General features: G+C 44.9%; 1 protein-coding gene across 1 annotated transcript in view; it reads left to right on the top strand.

Moving 5' to 3' along the window:
* CX1H3orf20 (chromosome X1 C3orf20 homolog) overlaps positions 1-17828 on the top strand; it is a 108577-nt gene that overhangs the window by 9219 nt on the left and 81530 nt on the right. Inside the window, exons 5-10 of the mRNA XM_038740191.1 lie at positions 154-258; positions 1763-1882; positions 2570-2723; positions 4164-4352; positions 16126-16278; positions 17349-17432. Of these exons, the coding sequence (XP_038596119.1) occupies positions 154-258; positions 1763-1882; positions 2570-2723; positions 4164-4352; positions 16126-16278; positions 17349-17432 (805 nt within the window). The remainder of the gene's footprint in view (positions 1-153; positions 259-1762; positions 1883-2569; positions 2724-4163; positions 4353-16125; positions 16279-17348; positions 17433-17828) is intronic.

The following is a 17828-nucleotide window of genomic DNA, read 5'->3' as shown; positions in this document are numbered from 1 at the left end:
GGTGGCCCTTCCCTCAAGACCTCATGGGGGAGGAAGTATCCTCTCAGAGTGGCTCCCCTTCCCCACCGAGCCTAGTCCCAGCCCAACCCCACTTCCAGCATCAGCATTTGGTCCGGAGAAAACATGTTTTGTTCTTGGATGTTTATTTATCAGGTCCTAGTGCCAAGGATATTACCAGACGATTTATTCAGGCGACTCAAATCCTGAATTTGAGGAAGAAGACAGAGGAACACAGGTTGTCTACAGTCAGAAAAAAAGGTGTGGCAAGAAATCACAATCATAGAACATGGGGAATTAAGAGCTGCAGCCTTTTTAGGGCTGAAATCCATTCTTCTTGGTCTCCCTCAAACTGAGGTTGGTGTATGTGTTCTGACACACGAACTGAAGTTTGGCTAATTCCACCTCTCCAGCCCTAAACCCTGCACACTTTCCCCCAGTGCCTTATGCTCTATTTGGGATAAGGGAAAAGGTTGAGCGATCCCCTTAGGGTATGGGGAGCTATGGTTGGCTGTGAAAGGGTGGAGGGTTCTGTCCCCCCACCCCTTTGAGGATGTGAGGTAGAAGAAGCGGACACAAGGATCAAGGGGGGGAGAGGAATGAATCCCTGGTAAAAGAGGGTTTGTTAACTCTATTTACTGCTGTTTAGTGTTCCCCATTAGATGGTAAGCTCCTTGAGGAAAGGGACTGCATCTTTTATTTCTTCTGGATGCTCCCAAATACCCAGTAAAGTGCACACAGAAAGCATTCAGAAAGTACCGTTGATGACGACGATGACTATGGCTATAGAGCCAGGAGAGTGTTCCTTCTCTCCTGCTCAAGAGCTGGTCACCAAGACTTACCTACCCCAGCTAATTCTGCGAAGACAGTGGGGCTCATTCAACGTGCAAACCTTAAGAGTTATCTGGGTTACTCGGGCCGGTTGAAAGCCCTAAGCCAAGGCTGCCATTAGTCAACAACAACCCCTTGCTGCCATATCATTTCCCACAGAGTTCATAGAGAGGGGAAGATAGCTTGGAGCAGAGTTGTATCAAGGGCCACTTCCTCCAGCCCCAGCTGAATCTGGGTGTCGGGTGAAGTTTACTTGGGTTTGCTGGCAATGTACCATAGAGGAAACAGGAGCCTGTCCTGGACATGCCGGACTGGCAGACACTGCTGTTAACCAGGTCATTTTCCCATGCAACTGACGGGAAGGTGAGAAGTAGCGAAGCCTAGTGAAAAGAGCATGGCCCTGGGACCCAGAAGACCTGGGTTCTCATCCCAGCTCTGCCACTTCTCTGCTGTGCGACCTTGGGCAATTCACTTGACTTCACTATGCCTCAGTTTTCTCATCTGTAAAATAGGGATTAAGTACCTGTTCTTCCACCTTGCGAGACTGTGAGCCCCGTATGGGACGGGACTGTGTCCTAACTTGTATCTACCCCAGAGCTTAGAACAATGTGTGGCACAGAGTAAGAAGTACCATAGTAAGAGTAACCATAACAAGAATTATGGCTTTGGGGGGCCCTGGGGAGTACCTTTGAGTTGAACCATTAATCTGAACTGACCCAGGAGTAGGAATACCAGGGTGTGGACAGTAGAAAATGATGACCAAGAGGGTGCATTGTCGTGACAAATCTGAGGCTTTAACTCCCCAGGAGGAGATTTGAGAGGTGGGAGGCAATTGAGAGCTATATGTTTCAGGAAAATTCTTTACCAATGGTGTTTGTGCTGTTTTTGTTCATGGGAACAACAAATCTGTCATTTAATTTCTCACTCGTTGCAGGGTCCCATTTTAGTATCCTCTCTTCACCTCATGGCCCATCTCACCTTATCTATCAGACCTCTTCAACCTGCTTGAGCGTTACCCTCTCCTCGAAGGGAAAGAAGAAGAAATCATCAGTTGGTAAACAAAATCCCCATTGAGAATTTAGTCTTACCCACTTTATAACTCCCTGAAACTATCACCCTATGTAGGACAGAAGATATGCTGATAAGATGGGTACTGTAATGATGTGAGATATTGATATTGATATTGATATATCAAGCGCTTAGTACAGTGCTCTGCACACAGTAAGCACTCAATAAATACGATTGATGATATTGCATCTCTTAGGGCCAGGATCTCAGAGCACAATTATTAACCTGACACCCAATTCATCGCCTCAGTGTTTCATGTGACTCCAGCAAGGAAGATCACTTTCCTGTGGCAGAGGAGGAAACCTAGACTCTGAAGGGCCAAGTGATTTGCCGCGCGACAGTAGGAGATGCCACTGTGGCCCAGTGGAAAGAGCATGGGCCTGGGAGTCAGAGGACCTGGGTTCTTCTATTCCAGGCTCCTTCACTTGCCTGCTGGGTGACCTCGGGGCAGGTCTTTTAACTTCTCTGTGCCTCAGTTTTCTCATCTGTAAAGTGGAGATTCAGTGCCTGTTCTCCCTCCTACTTGGACTGCGAGCTCCACATGGGACAGGGACTGTGCCCGACCTGATTATGTGCTATCCACCCCAATGCTCATTACAGGGCTTGGAACATAGTAAGTGCTCGATTCTGTTGCCTTGAAAATCTTTTTTCTTTCCTCCCTCCACATCCATAGGTGACTCTCACTGGGCATCCAACTTGGGAGAAATCTGGCATTTCTCTTCCATTTCGTTTAAGCCTCCAATTAACCTACCCAATACCGAAAACTTGCAATGTACCGATCCTTGCCCCGAGGCCCGGAAAATGCTGCAGGAGATGTGTCAGAAAATGTAAGCCATGATGGGAGCACCATTCCATGAAACTTCTGGAAGTGGAGGGCCTATGTGCAATCAGGGAGCATACACAGGGGAGGGAAGGCATTGCCTGTGGACCACCACTCCCCCTCCCCCCTTTCGCTCCAGGGGCTGCCTGGCTGGAATTTTTCCCCTTGGATCCCAACCTGAACTGCCAAGTAATGTCCTAATTGGACAAGGTGGGCAAGAGAAATCAATCCAGGAGACATCAAGATAGAAAGATAAATGGCCGATTGGTGACGCAGTGGGAGAGTGAGAGGAAAAGCCAGGGAGAGAGCAAGCCAAGATTAGAGGCAATTTATAGTTGTCTGGCTCTTTTCTAAGCACCACTCTGACCTTGTTCTGGGCTGCAGAGGTAGGGAGTAGAGCTTGGCATGGACTGGGCCTAGACTATGGATCCTGAGAGAGAAAAAAAAGTGAAAAGGGGAAGAGGGGAAAGTGGGAGGTGGGTATGGCGGGGAGGGGGGCGGAGAGGGAAAAGAACAGAGAGAAGAGTGTACTTACCCTGAGCAACCATCTTCAACTCCCACTGAAGCACTAGTGGCCTTGGCAGCCCAGCCCAGGCAGAGCCAGGGCTGCCACCACTGTCATATGGCTAGAGGCAGCAGTGGCCTCGGTTGCTTACGGCTGTTGAGGCCTGCCTTAGGGTTGCTGTTAAAAGGGTTTTCTTCCAACACACGTAGCCCCAGGATGGGTCCGGATAGCTTTAGCATTGGCACCATCCACTGCCGCTACCGCCGAAGAGGAGAATGGCTATCAATCAATTGTATTTACTGAGCACTTGCTGTTTACAGATCACTGTACTAAGTGCTTGGGAGACTACACTGCAATGGAGTTGCTAGATCTGTTCCTTGCCCACAGTGAGCTTACAGCCTAGGCTGGGCAGCTTCTTCCTCCTCTTCTTTCCTCACTACAGTTATCCACCTTCAGGGTTACCTTATCACCTTAGACTTTTCAAGTGGTAGGATAGTGGAAATTCATCAATCAATCGATCAATTATATGTATTGAGTGCTTACTGTGTGCAGAGCACTGTACTAAATGCTTGAGAGAGTACAATATAACAGAGTTGGTAGACTTGTTCCAATGCCACAACGATCCCATCTGAGATGTCATATCTGATCTGGCTAGTGGGGTGTAGGGGAATAGAAGTGAGGGCAGGAACAGAGGATGCCACTGAAGTGGTAGAAGTCACATTTATTTAGTGCTTATCATGTGCAAAACACTGAGAGAGAAATCCATGGATGAGGTATAGAGTCGGACCCTGGCCCCCAGAAGGTTCCCAATCCAAGAATGATGGAAGGGGTAAAGCAGGGGCTGATAGGAGCCCCAGGAGCTTGGGAGTGGGGCACAGCATCCCTCCCAAGGAGGGATAATTAAAAGGAGTGAATACAACACTGTCTTCTTGTTCCCTGTAGAGAGAAAGAGAAGGCTTCATTAAATCAGAAGAGCTTCCCCAAGCCTGTGATTCTGCAAAACTATTTTCAACACATGCCTCTGAGGAAACATTCAGTTCCCAAAGAGGAACATAATGTATCTGTGGACCTGAAGACATTAAGGAGCCTCAAGTTCTATTACAGCTTCTCTGATGGAACCACGTTTGTTTAGTATCCTTGTTCTGAGGTCACCTGGCCTGCTCTTCTTGGAAGAGCAAGGTTTTTGTTGTTGTTGGACCTTTCTGAGGTAATTCTGAATCAGGGGAATGGGAGAAGTGGGGACAAGGCCGGATTCGGGTATTTGTCTGTTCTGAGGCAGGGAAGAATTTTTCTCACATTCTGTATGATGTCATTTTTATTATTTTCTAATGGTACTTGTGAAGCACTTTACTATGTGCCATGCACTGTTCTAAGTGCTGGAGTTTATGCAAATCAGTCAGGTTAGACACATTCATTCATTTGTTCAATCATATTTATTGAGTGCTTACTGTGTGCAGAGCACTGTATAAGCGCCTGGAAAGTCCCTGTCCTGCATTGGATTCACAGTCTAATTAGGAGAGAGAACAAGTATTGAATCCCTATTTTTACAGTTGAGGAAGCTGAGGCACAGAGAACTTAAGTGACTTGCCCAAGGTCACTCAGCAGGCAAGTGGCAGAGCTATTATTATGCTATGCTATGAAGCCACATTGTGATTGTGGGAGCATTTGGTTGGTGTTGCTCTTCAGTAGCCATTCCAGGAACACCAGATCTTGCTGGCAATGGAGAGTATTGAGCTGCCTCGATAGTTGCCACAATCTGATCTTTCACTTTTCTTCTTCAAAGTGGTGATGATGATGGCATATTTGAGAACCTGTGGTATTTTCTTCATGGTCCTTATGTTGAGGAAGAGCATACGTAAATGCTTTAGCAGGGTATCCCCTCCACGTCTGTAGATCTCCACAGGTCTGCCATCAGGACCAGGTGGTTTGCCATTTTTCATGGCTCTGACTGCTGTGATGACTTCCTCAATATCTGGGCCAAGTGTCATGATTGAATGAATATTGGGAGGTTTTCCATTTGGAAGGGCCTCATGTTCAATAGAAGAAGGTATATTGAAGAAACTATTGAAAAGTTGTTGCTATCTCTTTGAAACTCTTTCCTTGTCTGTGATGAGGCTGGAGACATCTTCATTCTTCAGAGATGCTATGATGGCACAAACAAGACCATATAACATCTCTAATGATAGAGTTCTCAGTTTCATGGCGGTCTGCCTAGGCTTGGATCTCTTCTGCTTTAACATCTTGCCACCTGTGGCGTGTGTTCCATAACTTGGTTTGCGTGTTGTGACACAGGTTTCGTGAAGCCTCACTTTTGTCTGAGTCCATGGCTGCTCCAAGGTGTTGCTGCAGTGATTGATTTGCTGTGAGTAGGCCTTTGATCTCCAGGTCATTTACATGAAACCAATCTTGGTGGCTTCCCCTGGTCATGTCCAGTATCTTGGCAGCTGCCTGGAAGACAATATTCAATTGTATTTATCGAGCGCTTACTGTGTGCAGAGCACTGAATATCAAACAGTATCAAGGAAAAAACGGCCCAATTGTTGTTGGAGATTGTGGTTGGAATGTCTTGGGGTTTTTTTAATCGTTGTTGTTGTTGTTTTTACGGTATTTGTTAAGCACTTACTATATGCCAAGCCTTGTACTAAGCACTGGGGTAGATACAAGCTAATCAGATTGGACGCCATCCATGTCACACATGGGGCTCATGATATTAATCCCCCACTTTACAGATGAGGTAACTCAGGCACAGAGAAGTTAAGTGACTTGTCCGAAGTCACACAGCAGACAAGCGGTGGAGCCGGGATTAGAACCCAGGTCCTCTGACTCCCAGGCTTGTGCTTTATCCACTAGACCACACTGCTTCTCTTATTCTAGCAGTAATAACAATAATAATAATAATAATAATGGTATTTGTTAAGCGCTTACTATGTGCAAAGCACTGTTCTAAGCACTGGGGGGATACAAGGTGATCAGGTTGTCCCACGTGGGGCTCACAGTCTTAATCCCATTTTACAGATGAGGGAACTGAGGCCCAGAGAAGTTGAGACTTGCCCAAAAGTCACACAACTGACAATTGGCGGAGCCGGGGTTTGAACCCCTGACCTCTGACTCCAAAGACCATGCTCTTTCCACTGAGCCACGCTGCTTCTCATGAAGCAGTACTGTTGTTCTGTTGCTGTAGAGGTCTTTGTTTCCCAGGAACTTCAAGTTTAGCTCTTAGGGGTTGGAAGGCCACTTTTTGGTACCATGGTTGTACAGGCCTTCCCCTCGATACAACCATGATGCATTCCTCAAAAATGTGGATGTATCATGAATGTCTGAATCATTTCATATGCTTACCCACCGATTTACAGATTATGAATAGGTGTGTAGTCCAAAACCTCTAGAAAAATAAAACGAAATCCCTCCATGAGCTATATGCCATTACATTAAACATCTTTGTTAAAGGTAATTCAAAGCATAGCAGCACATTAACTAAATGAGTTTGTAGTATGAAGATGAATCTTTGCAGGAGGCTGCAAAATTACAGGTTTGTCTGCTGGACTGCAGCAGTAACTTTTCAATGTTAGTGGAGAATTTTTCACACTTGTGTTGAATCACAACCCTCTTCTTGTCTCCATGAAGTACCTTATTGCCGGCCAATGTCTTCTGAACACCTCTTCACACCTTTCAACTCCTCTATCAGGATCTTTTTCCATCATTTGTATAAAGTCACTTGCTACCTTTAAAATTGACGCAAGACTCCTTAATCCCCAAATCTTAGCTGGTTTGGCACCTTGCAGGGATACACTAGACTGTTGAGATGTCAACTGATAAGAGCGGTTTCTCGGGGTTGTATGTAGTGTGGGGTGAGTTTACAGGGTATCAATCAGTGGTGCATCCAGCACTCTGCTCCCTGCTTGGCTCCGGCGATCCATACATCCTTGAAGTCCCTCTGCCATGCTGTGATATAGTCAGTGAAATGCTACTGTTCAGTTGGAGGATGCATCCAGTATGTTTTTCTTTTGTTTGGGAGGCGGAAGATAGGGTTGCCCAGCACAAGATCGAATTTGGTCCATTCACTCAGCCAAAGTGGACCAGTGCTTTTGAGTTTGCCAAAGACTTTTCCCCATGTGTAGGCATCACTACCGATTCTAGCATTCAAATCACCCTTTATAATTAGTTTGTCCAATGTTAGCACTCCTGTGATGAGCTTGTCTAAATCTTTCTATAAACATTCTTTTTCTTCGAGGTTTTCATTAAATATAATGGAAACCAAATTCTCTGACTTATCCAAACCTGCTGATTATCCAACAAGAGCAAATCAAGAGTTTAGATAACTGAGCAAAAATGGGTATGCAGTTGCCAGAGAGAGTCAAACGTTGTTCTTAATTGGTTATCTGAGCTTTCCACTATCTGCATGCATCTCCGTTCGAATAGCAAATACATGTTCCGATCGGCTCGGAAGTAAAAACTTTCATGCCAAAATTAATATACTTCAGGAGCATCCACTGAACAGGAAATGAGAAATCCACAGGGTTACTTCCGAATCTTCATATTCAGATCCATCCATAGGCAGTTCTTTGTAGCTCAAGTGTCTCTTGAGATTTCAGAAACTCCAGATTATTGATCGATTCTTTGGTATTTCTGGCACTTCGATCATTTCAAAGAAATTAAAAGTATTGAAGCAGTGTGGCCTAGTCGAAGGAGCATGGACCTGGGAGTCAAAGGACCTGGGTTCTAATCCTGATATGGCACTAGTTTGCTGTGTGATGGTGGGCAAGTCATTTAACTTTTCTGGGCTTCAATTTGCTCATCTGCGAAATGAGGATTCAGTATCTGCTCACCCTACCTTTAGACTGTGAGCCCTATGTGGGGCATGGATGGTGTCCAAACTGATTATTTTGTATCTATCCCAGCACATAGTTCAGTGTTGGGCACATAGTAAGCCCTTGACAGATACCACAATTTTTTTTCCCCAGAGCAGGAACACGTGCACCCTTCAAAATTCGTTATTTGTTAAGCACTTACTATGTGCCGTGCACTGTACTAAACACTAGAATTGGTAGTGATGCCTACACATGGAGGAAAGTAGATTCAAGCAAATCAGGTAGGACAGTCCGTGTCCCACAAGGGGCTCACGGTCTTAATCCCTATTTTACAGATGAGGTGACTGAGGCCCAGAGAAGTGAAGTGACTTATCCAAGGTCACACAGCAAACAAGTGGCAGAGTTGAGATTAGAACCCAGGTCCTCTGACTCTCAGGTCTGTGCTCTATCCACTAGGCCATGCTGTTTCTCAATTCTTCTTTTTCTTCTTCTCTCTTCTCTCCTTCTTCTCTCTTCTTCTTCTCCTTTCTTTTTTTTCCCAGAGTAGTAACACGTGCACCTTTTAAAATTGATTGAGTGCCCGAAATCAACATTTAGAAAATGCAGATGGTGGTGATGATAATGATGATATTAAAAAAAACCCAGGAAATCAGACTAAGGAATAGCAAAGCCATCCAGGCTGTTGCTCAAAATAGAAATGTCAGGGATTTAGAAAGGCAGGGTGGCTTAGTGGAAAGAGCACAGGCCTGGGAGTCAGAAGACCCAGGTTCTAGTCACAGCTCTGTCACTTGCCTGCTGTGTGACCTAGGGCTAGTCACATTACCTCACTGTGCCTCAGTTTCCTCATCAATAAAATGGGGATAAAATGCCTGTTCTCTCACCCTCTTAGACTCTGAGCCTCTTGTGGGGCAGGGACTGTGTCCAATCTTATTATTGTGTATTCGTTTGTTCATTCATTCAAACATATTTACTGACCACTTACTGTGTGCAGATCACTGTACTAAGCGCTTGGGAGAGTACAATAAGCAGACACATTCCCTGCCCACAGCAAGATTACAGTCTAGAGGGGGAGACAGACATTAATATAAATAAATTACAGATAGGTACATAAGTGCTGTGGGGCTGCTGGGGGGATGAATAATGAATGACAAGACTACCATTATGAATCAGTGGTAATTATTGAATACTTACTATGTGCAGAGCACTGTATCATCAGACTGTATCATCACTGTATCATTAAGGACCTTAAAATCTAGTTGTGAATGCGGACACTAAAATAAACTACAGATAGGAGGAAGCAATAGAGTATAAAGAGCTGTACAGTTCTGTTGTGGCAGGTGTGGGGATGGGAGGAAGATGGAGGGAGAAAGGTGAGAGTACCATGACAGTAACCCCTAGAGGCAAAGGTTCCTTAAGGCAAATGCCACACTTAGGCCCAACATGGCCAGAGATGATTGCCCCTTCTATTCTTCAGGGGCTCCTGAGGAATACTACCTGTTCCAGTGTTAAGTCAGGAAGATTGTCTTTAGGTCATTTATTGTTTAATAACCCATTGTTAAATCCCTACCCTTTCACAGAAGGGTAGCAAGGATGTTTTTTCATCTCTTTGGACTTTGCAGGAGAACATGAGCTACAGCAATAGCCATTGGTCTTAAACATGAACATTAGGAGATGCCCTTGTTGTAAAGCATAGAAAGATCAGGACTCCCTAATGTGTTTTGTTTGGGATGTGTCTGCTATATTGTTGTTGTGTTCTCTCCCAAGCATTTAGTACAGTGCCTTGCACAAAGTAAGCACTCAATAAATGTGACTGATGAAGGGATGTGCCGCATTTTGCCAGACTATGCTGTAAGATTATCTATGCCTTGCTCCTCCCCAGGGTTGGCATTGTCCTATGCCATATCACTCCCTGCCACCTGATTTTCCTCTCCTCACACCAGGGAGTCAAGGGATCCCGTGACTTCCCTACTCTCGTGCTCGTATCATTGCAAATCATTGTATGCAGTTTGGGGGATTTTTTTGCAGTTACAATGAAACAAAACAACCAGTGTGGCTTCTTTTGGAGTTGGGGAATTGGAATTTTTAAATTATACTTTCTATTCCATTCCTTTGGGGAGCTCATGGATCAATCTCAGGAAGGGTGGAGTGAAAGAGCAAACCTGGGCTGTCTCAGGACCCTCTGCTCTCAAAAAGAGCTCTGCCAGCTTTTATTTGTGGCAGCTTCCAGAAGCTTGTGTTCAATTTGGCCTTTTGACTGAACTGGGAATTAAGAATTTAAGTTCCTAGTCAAATATGTCATATTATTTCTCTACCTTAAATGAATCCATTCATCATGCTTTATTCATCCTTCATTTTCCAACACAGGATATTAAACAAAGAAGCATCATTAGGGGACTTTTTTTGGCCTTATTCTTTTCCAGGTCTGTGTCTTATTTAATAAGATAAACTAGCTGGGAGAGAAAGACTCCTGGTCCATGAGACATCTTTGTTCACTTTTCTCTCTTGCAGAATAGCCACACTTTTATAGACAGGAGAGGGAGCTTCTGGAGAATCATTTCATATTGTAGTTTTCCTTTGTATTCAAAGATGATGCCATTGATGGTGAAGTTTATCTTTCTGGTGGTGGATGGAAAGGCCAATGCAGGACCCAAAGTCCCAGTGACACAGTGAACCCAAAAAATATTACCTGTTGTTATGATATTGTGTTGGTTTGCCACACCTGGTGCAGTTGCCTCATGATTCTCTCAAAGTTTCTGCTCAACAAAATCCCCTCCTTTCTGGATGTCAGCACGCTGTACTGGTTTATTTGCCATAATAATAATAATAATAAATAATTATGGTATTTGTTAAGCGCTTACTATGTGCCAAGCACTGTTCTAAGCACTGGAATAGATACAAGGTAATCATGTTGTCCCACGTGGGGCTCACAGTCTTAATCCCCATTTTACAGATGAGGTAACCAAGGCACAGAGAAGTTAAATGACTTGCCCAAAGTCACACAGCTGATAAGTGGTGGTGGGATTAGAACCCACAACCTCTGACTCCCAAGCCCAGGCTCTTTCCATAAAAGTTGCCCAGCTTTCATCCAACATGCCCAATTGTCTGAAGCTTTGCTTGCTTGATTGATTGATATACTGCATCTTTAAAGTATTTCCCCTTCCCCTCTTATTTCCAGTTGCCCCTTCTCAGCTCACCGTAGAGCAGCTGTTTAGGAATCCTTCTGCCCTCCACCACACACCTTCCACTCTGCTCAGCTGTGTTGAGATGAGAACATTAGGTTCCATAGAAGGAAAGGGAATTGTTGGATTTGCTTCAGGAGTCAGATGTAGGATCCATGGGAAGTCCAGGTCCCATAGGTACAGAGGAAGTTAGACAAAACTAGAATTCTGTAGACCTTCAGTTTGGATTGGCACTTGATAATAATAATAATAATAATAGTAATGGCATTTGTTAAGTGCTTACTATGTGCAAAGCACTGTTCTAAGTGCTTGGGAGGTGACAAGGTGATAAGGTTGTCCCCCGGGGGGCTCACAGTCTTAATCCCCATTTTGCAGATGAGGTAACTGAGGCCCAGAGAAGTTAAGTGACTTGCCCTGTCACACAGCTGACAAATGGCAGAGCTGGGATTTGAACCCATGACCTCTGATTCCAAAGCCCGCGCTCTTTCCACTGAGCCACACAGCTTCTCATGTCACTTGATGCCACGTGGCTCCCACACTCTATGTGCCCATCGTTGTAGCATCCGATGTGGCTGCACAGAGGAAATTGAACAGAACAGGGTCTATTACTTAGCCTGACTTTACTGGTGATGGAGAATGGATCAGACAGAGCACTCTCAACTCTGATACGATCAGCCATACCATCAAGGAGCAGTCTCAGAATCTTAATGAGCATCTCCTGGCAGCTTAATATGCTAATTGCCAAAGCCTGGCTCTACTGACAGTAGAAACTGTATGGAGGTTTCATGGCTTATCCCTGCACTTCTGTATCTGACGTGCTGTGAGGTCATGTCTGCTGTGCCATGTCGCAGTCTGAAGCCACATCACAATTCCAGGTGCATGCAAACAATGATATTCTTCACTAGTCAATCCAGAAGGACTCCAGCTAGGTTCTTCCCAGTCGGTAATCAACCAATCAATTGATGGTATTTATTGAGCACTTATTGTGTGCAGAGTTCTGTACTAAGCACTTGGGATAGTACAGTATAACAGAGTTGGTAGACACATTTCCTGCCCACAATGAGTTTTCAGTCTAGAGGGGGAGACAAACATTAATATAAATAAATTACAGATATGTACATAAGTTCTGTGGGGCTGAGGGATGGGCGAATAAAGGGTGAAAATCCAAGTGAAAAGGCAATGCAGAAGGGAGTAGGATAAGAAGAAAAGAGGGCTTAGTTGGGGAACGCCTCTTGGAGGAAATGTGCTTTTAATAAGGTTTTGAAGGTGGGGAAAGTGATCACCTGTTAGGTATGAAGAGGGAGGGCATTCCAGGCCAGAGGCAGGACATGGGCAAGGGGTTGATGGGGGAGATAGAGAAGCAGCGTGGCTCAGTGGAAAGAGCATGGACTTGGGAGTCAGAGGACATGGGTTCTAATCCTGACTCTGCCACGTGTCAGCTGTGTGACCTTGGGCAAGCCACTTACCTTCTCTGTGCCTCAGTTCCCTCATCTGTAAAATGAGGGTGAAGCCTGTGAGCCCCATGTGGGACAGTCTGATACCTTGTATCTACCCCAGCACTTAGAACAGTGCCTGGCACATAATAAGTACTTAACAAATAACATCATTATCGAGGTACAGTGAGTAGGTTGGCATTAGAGGAATGAAGTGTGTGGACTGGGTTGTAGTAGGAGAGCAGTGAGGTGAGGTAGAAGGGGGCAAGGTGATTGAATGCTCTAAGGACTATGGTAAAGAGTTTCTGTTTGATGTGGAGGTGGATGGACAAACATTGGAGGTTATTGAGGAATGGGGAAACATGGACTGAACATTTCTGTAGAAAAATGATCTGGGCAGCAGAGTGAAGTAATGACAGGAGGCTGGGAGGTCAACAAGGAGGCTGATGCAGTAGTTAAGGTGGGATAGGACAAGTGCTTGGATTAATGTGGGTGGAGAGGAAAGGGTGGATTTTAGCAATGTTGTGAAAGTTGAACTGACAGGATTTAGAGACAGATTGAATATGTGGGTTGAATGAGGGATGAGTCAAGGATAATGCTAAGGGTGTGGGGTTGTGAGCAAGGATGGTGGTGCAAACTTCAGTGACGGGAAAGTCGAGGGAGGACAGGGTTGGGTGTGAAGATAGGGAGTTCTGTTTTGGACATGTTAAGTTTGAGGTGTAAGCTTGACATCCTAATAGAGATGTCCTGAAGGCAGGAGGAAATGTGAGACTGCAGAGAAGAAGATAGACCAGGGATGGAGATTTACATTTGGAAATCATCTACATAGAGATGGTAGTTGAAGCCACTGAAGTGAACGAGTTCTCCAAGGGAATGAATGTAGATGGAGAATAGAAGGGGACACCTTGAGAGACTCCCACAGTTAAGGGGTGGGAGCCAGAGGAGGAGCCCATTAAAGAGACTGAGAATGAGTGTCCAGTGAGATAGGAGGAGAACCAGGAGAGGACAGTGTCGGTGAAGCCAAGGTTGGATAATGTTTCCAGGAGAAGGGGGTGGTTGACAGTGTTGGAGGCAGTTGATAGTTCAAGGTGGATTCGGTTGGAGTAGATGCCATTGGATTTGGCAAGAAGGAGATCATTGGTGATCTTTGAGAGGGCAGTTTTGGTGGAGTGAAGGGGACGGAAGCCAGATTGGAGGGCGTCAAGGAGAGGAAGTGGCAGCAGAGGGTGTAGACAACTTGCTCACGAAGTTTGGAGAGGAATGGTAGGAGGGAGATGGAGGGATAACTGGAAGGAGCTGTGGGGTCAAGGGAGGGTTTTTTTTACAATAAGGGAGACATGGGCACATTTGAAAGCAGTGGGGAAGAAGCCATCGGAGAGCAGTCAGTTGCCACAACAATTGCCACAGCCTGATCTTTCATCTTTCTTCTTGAAGATGATGATGATAGTGGCATCTTTGAGATCCTGTGACATCTCAGTTTTCCATATATGGGGGGAAAAGCATGTGCCCCCTCCGTGACTAGAGCTTCAAGGGGAGGGGCCACCCCAGAACTGCAATAAGCTTGCTAGTAAGATGCGGTAACAGAGAGGTAATTATGTTGATAAACAAAGCCTGCAGAGGTGGATGTACAAATGGCTTTGGGAAGGGTGAATAATGCCAGGCCATTTCAGTTTTTCTCTAGGAAAGTTTAATAAGCCAGGCTGAGAAGAACTAGACTTCATGTGGAAAAACTGGATGAGGGTCCAGAGAAGAATGAGCAAAGTGATTCACAGGATGGAAAATAGGTTTTATAAAGGGAAAGGGAAGGAATTAGGGTTGCTCGACTTGGAAAAGAAAAGGCAAAAGAATGACTATGAGAAGGATGCTGGTCATCTGTCTTCAAGCCCACAGAGGACCAAATGTGAGGAAATGAACCTAATTCTTATGCCTGATTGAAATCACTCCTGCTTTAACCATTAGGGTGATAAAACACCAGATGAGGCTGTGGAGTCTCTATCCCTGGAGAGCTTTCAGAAAAGAATACACACCATCTGTCCTGGATGGTTTAGTCATTCACCTGTCTGATGGGAAGAGCTGACCTAATTGACTTTTTGAGGTTCCTTCCAGTTCTGGGATTCTAGGGTTTTCAATTTTGAATATATTTTGACAACATGTTTTTTTGAAAACATTTTCACTGGCTCAACAGTAAATTGATTTTACATGTTTCCACCAGGAGGACTCTCCTCAAAGAGTGGAAACAGTTTTGAAAACACTTGGCTATCTTGATAGTCCCAATAGACATTTGTTGCAACCGACAGTTTCGGTAAGTAATGGACTGCAGAGAGAATTTTAGGTGAAAATAATTTAATTTGTGAGGAAACTATAAAGTAAACTTTTTAGAGCACAAAGTTGCGCTTGTTTGGGCATATTTAAAAATCCTGGCCTCTGTAGTCATAGCCTATTTCTGGTTTTCATAAATCCCACATCCCAGAAGCACTATGAGTGAAGTCCAAGTTTTTCTGAGGGATCTGAGATAGTTTTGGGGTGAGAGATTTATTGAAAGCTTGACTACAGTGGCAAACATTTTTAAATGTGCTCAGACAAGTTCAGTCCTGCTCCAAATACCTCAGACCCTAGAACTCAGACGACAGACAGTAGTTTGTTTCTCTGAGCTTTGCTGGTCCTGAAAATGCCAAAGATTATGCCCCAAGATCCTGCTGTCTGATTTTAAATACTCCTGGTGACCTCAGAGTAGGAAGGATTTGGACAAACACTGCTTCTGCCTGGTTAGCTTTGCAGAAATCTAAATGAAAAGGGGGATGTGAGCCTGTGTGGAGAGGAAAGTGTTGGAAGCAAAAGGTTTAATATTTAAATTATTTTCACTTCATCATCGCCATCATCATAATACTTTGTGCAATTGCATTATACTGGGTGCTGAGGGAAATTATGAAAGCTCTAAGCCAAGGAATGAGGCCGGCCTTCAAGATGTTTGCAGTCTAAATACCTAGGAAGCAGCGTGGTTTAGGGGAAAGAGCACGGGCTTGGGAGTCAGAGGTCATGGGTTCTAATCCTGGCTTCGCCACTTGTCAGCTGTGTGACTTTGGGCAAGTCACTTAACTTCTCTGCACCTCAGTTCCCTCATCTGTAAAATGGGGATGAAGACTGTGAGCCCTATATGGGACAACCTGATTACCTTGTATCTACCCCAGTGCTTAGAACAGTGCTTGGCACATAGTAAGCGCTTAAACAAATACCAATATTATTATTATTATTCCCCACCTACTTAGACTGTGAGCCCTAGGTGGGACAGAGACAGTGACTGTGTCTGATCTGCATACATTGAATCTCCCCTGGTGCTCAGTGGAATGCTTGGTACATAGTAAGCACTTTACAAATGCAATTATTGTTGTTATTATTGATATTATCATTATTAGAAACAAGGCTTATTATGGGACTTGTATGAAGATCACACATTTTATGTTCATCATCCTTGACTACCTATCAGTTATCCTTCAGGAAACGTGGCTGTGAGTCAAATTCCTACCTGCTGCTCAGGGAGATTGATCACCTTCATATATGAAGATGCTCCAAGCTTTGCTCTTTTAGCTGTCTTCACATCGGAAGGCCTGGCAAATGTCCAGTACAGTTTCACAGATCAGTGAGTGAGCTATTTGCAGTTCTGGAATTGAGGAAAACTCCAGATTGAATGTATCCTTAGCCTCTGAAGGATAGATAGCCTAGCTCTACTCAGAGCTTTGTAGGTTCCAGCAAGAACTGAGCACGGAAGTGTGAGGTGCTTGGTGGTACTGTATTGTGCTTGCTATCTTATCCCATCAGCAGTCTGCCTGGACCCAGAAGACTGCCTTGGGGCACCAAGGGGTGACAGAAGGTGGGGGAAGGCAGGGCTGGGAAAATGGAAAAGCCACATCTGCCTGGCATAATAATTATGGTAGTTGTTAAGCTCTTACTATGTGCCAAGCACTGTTCTAAGCGCTGGGGTGGATACTGGATAATCAGGCTGTCCCACATGAGGCTCACAGTCTTAATCCCCATTTTACAGATGAGGTAACTGAGGCACAGAGAAGTTAAGTGACTTACCCAAAGTCAAACAGCAGACAAGTGGCAGAGCTGGGATTAGAACCCAGGTCCTTCTGACTCCCAGGCCCAGGCTCTTTCCACCAAACCATGCTGCTTCTCATAGGTCCTACAGGTGGTCTTAAAGTCAGGATTTTTTCTTTTTATGGTATTTATTGAGCGCTTACTATGTGCCAGGCACTGTACTAAGTGCTGAGGTAGCTACAAGATAATAAGTTTGGAGACAGTCCATGTTCCACATGGGGCTGACAGTCTCAATCCTCATTCTACAGATGAGATAACTGAGGCCCAGAGAAGTGAAGCAAAAGCAACTTGCCCAAGGTCAAACAGCAAAGTGGTGGAGCAGGGATTAGAACCCATTGAGAAGCAGTGCATGGGCCTGGGAGTCAGAAGCTCCTGGGTTCTAATCCCGGCTCTGCCACTTTGCTGTGTGAACTTGGGCCAGTCACTTCACTTCTCTGTGCCTCAGTTACCTCATTTGTAAAATGGTGATAAATACTGTGAGTCCTATGTGGGACAGGCACTGTGTCCAGCCTGTCTACCTTGTATCTACCCCAGTGCTTAGAACAGTGCCTGGCACATAGTAAGCACTTAACACCACAGTTATTATTATTATTTCTTTCTGACTCCCAGGCCGATTTTCTATCCACGAGACAGTACTTCTTCTCAAGGTTCACAGCTTCTCATGGTCCATGGCTCCATCCCCACCAACAACAGGTTTGAGTTTGACATTAGCTTTGTCCTATGCAGATTTGGGTCAAAACCAGAATTTTCTAGGGTACAATTCTTGCTTCAGAAAGTGCTTCCAGTCTGGGCAGACATGACCCATGTCAAGAGAATCCAGGTTTATACATAAAAAATCAAGGTAAGCTCCAAATACCTTTAGGCCAGGTGATCATATGAGGCCTCCCCACTCCCTAATTCAGGCTACTCACGTTGGAACACTGCTACTGTTCAGAAGCTGCTGTGAAGGAAGGCATCAACAAAAAGGAAAAACTTACAAAAGTCACAACACCAAGCAAAAGATATTGAACAGGGAACTAGATTGGAGAGGCCTGTCTTAGCCAAACTGGGCCCGAGTGTAATGAAGCCCAACCCAAGGTCCTTCCACAG

Source organism: Tachyglossus aculeatus, chromosome X1 (genome assembly GCF_015852505.1).
Source record: "Tachyglossus aculeatus isolate mTacAcu1 chromosome X1, mTacAcu1.pri, whole genome shotgun sequence".
NCBI classification, from domain to species: domain Eukaryota; kingdom Metazoa; phylum Chordata; class Mammalia; order Monotremata; family Tachyglossidae; genus Tachyglossus; species Tachyglossus aculeatus.
This window is presented reverse-complemented; position numbering and strand designations above follow the sequence as displayed.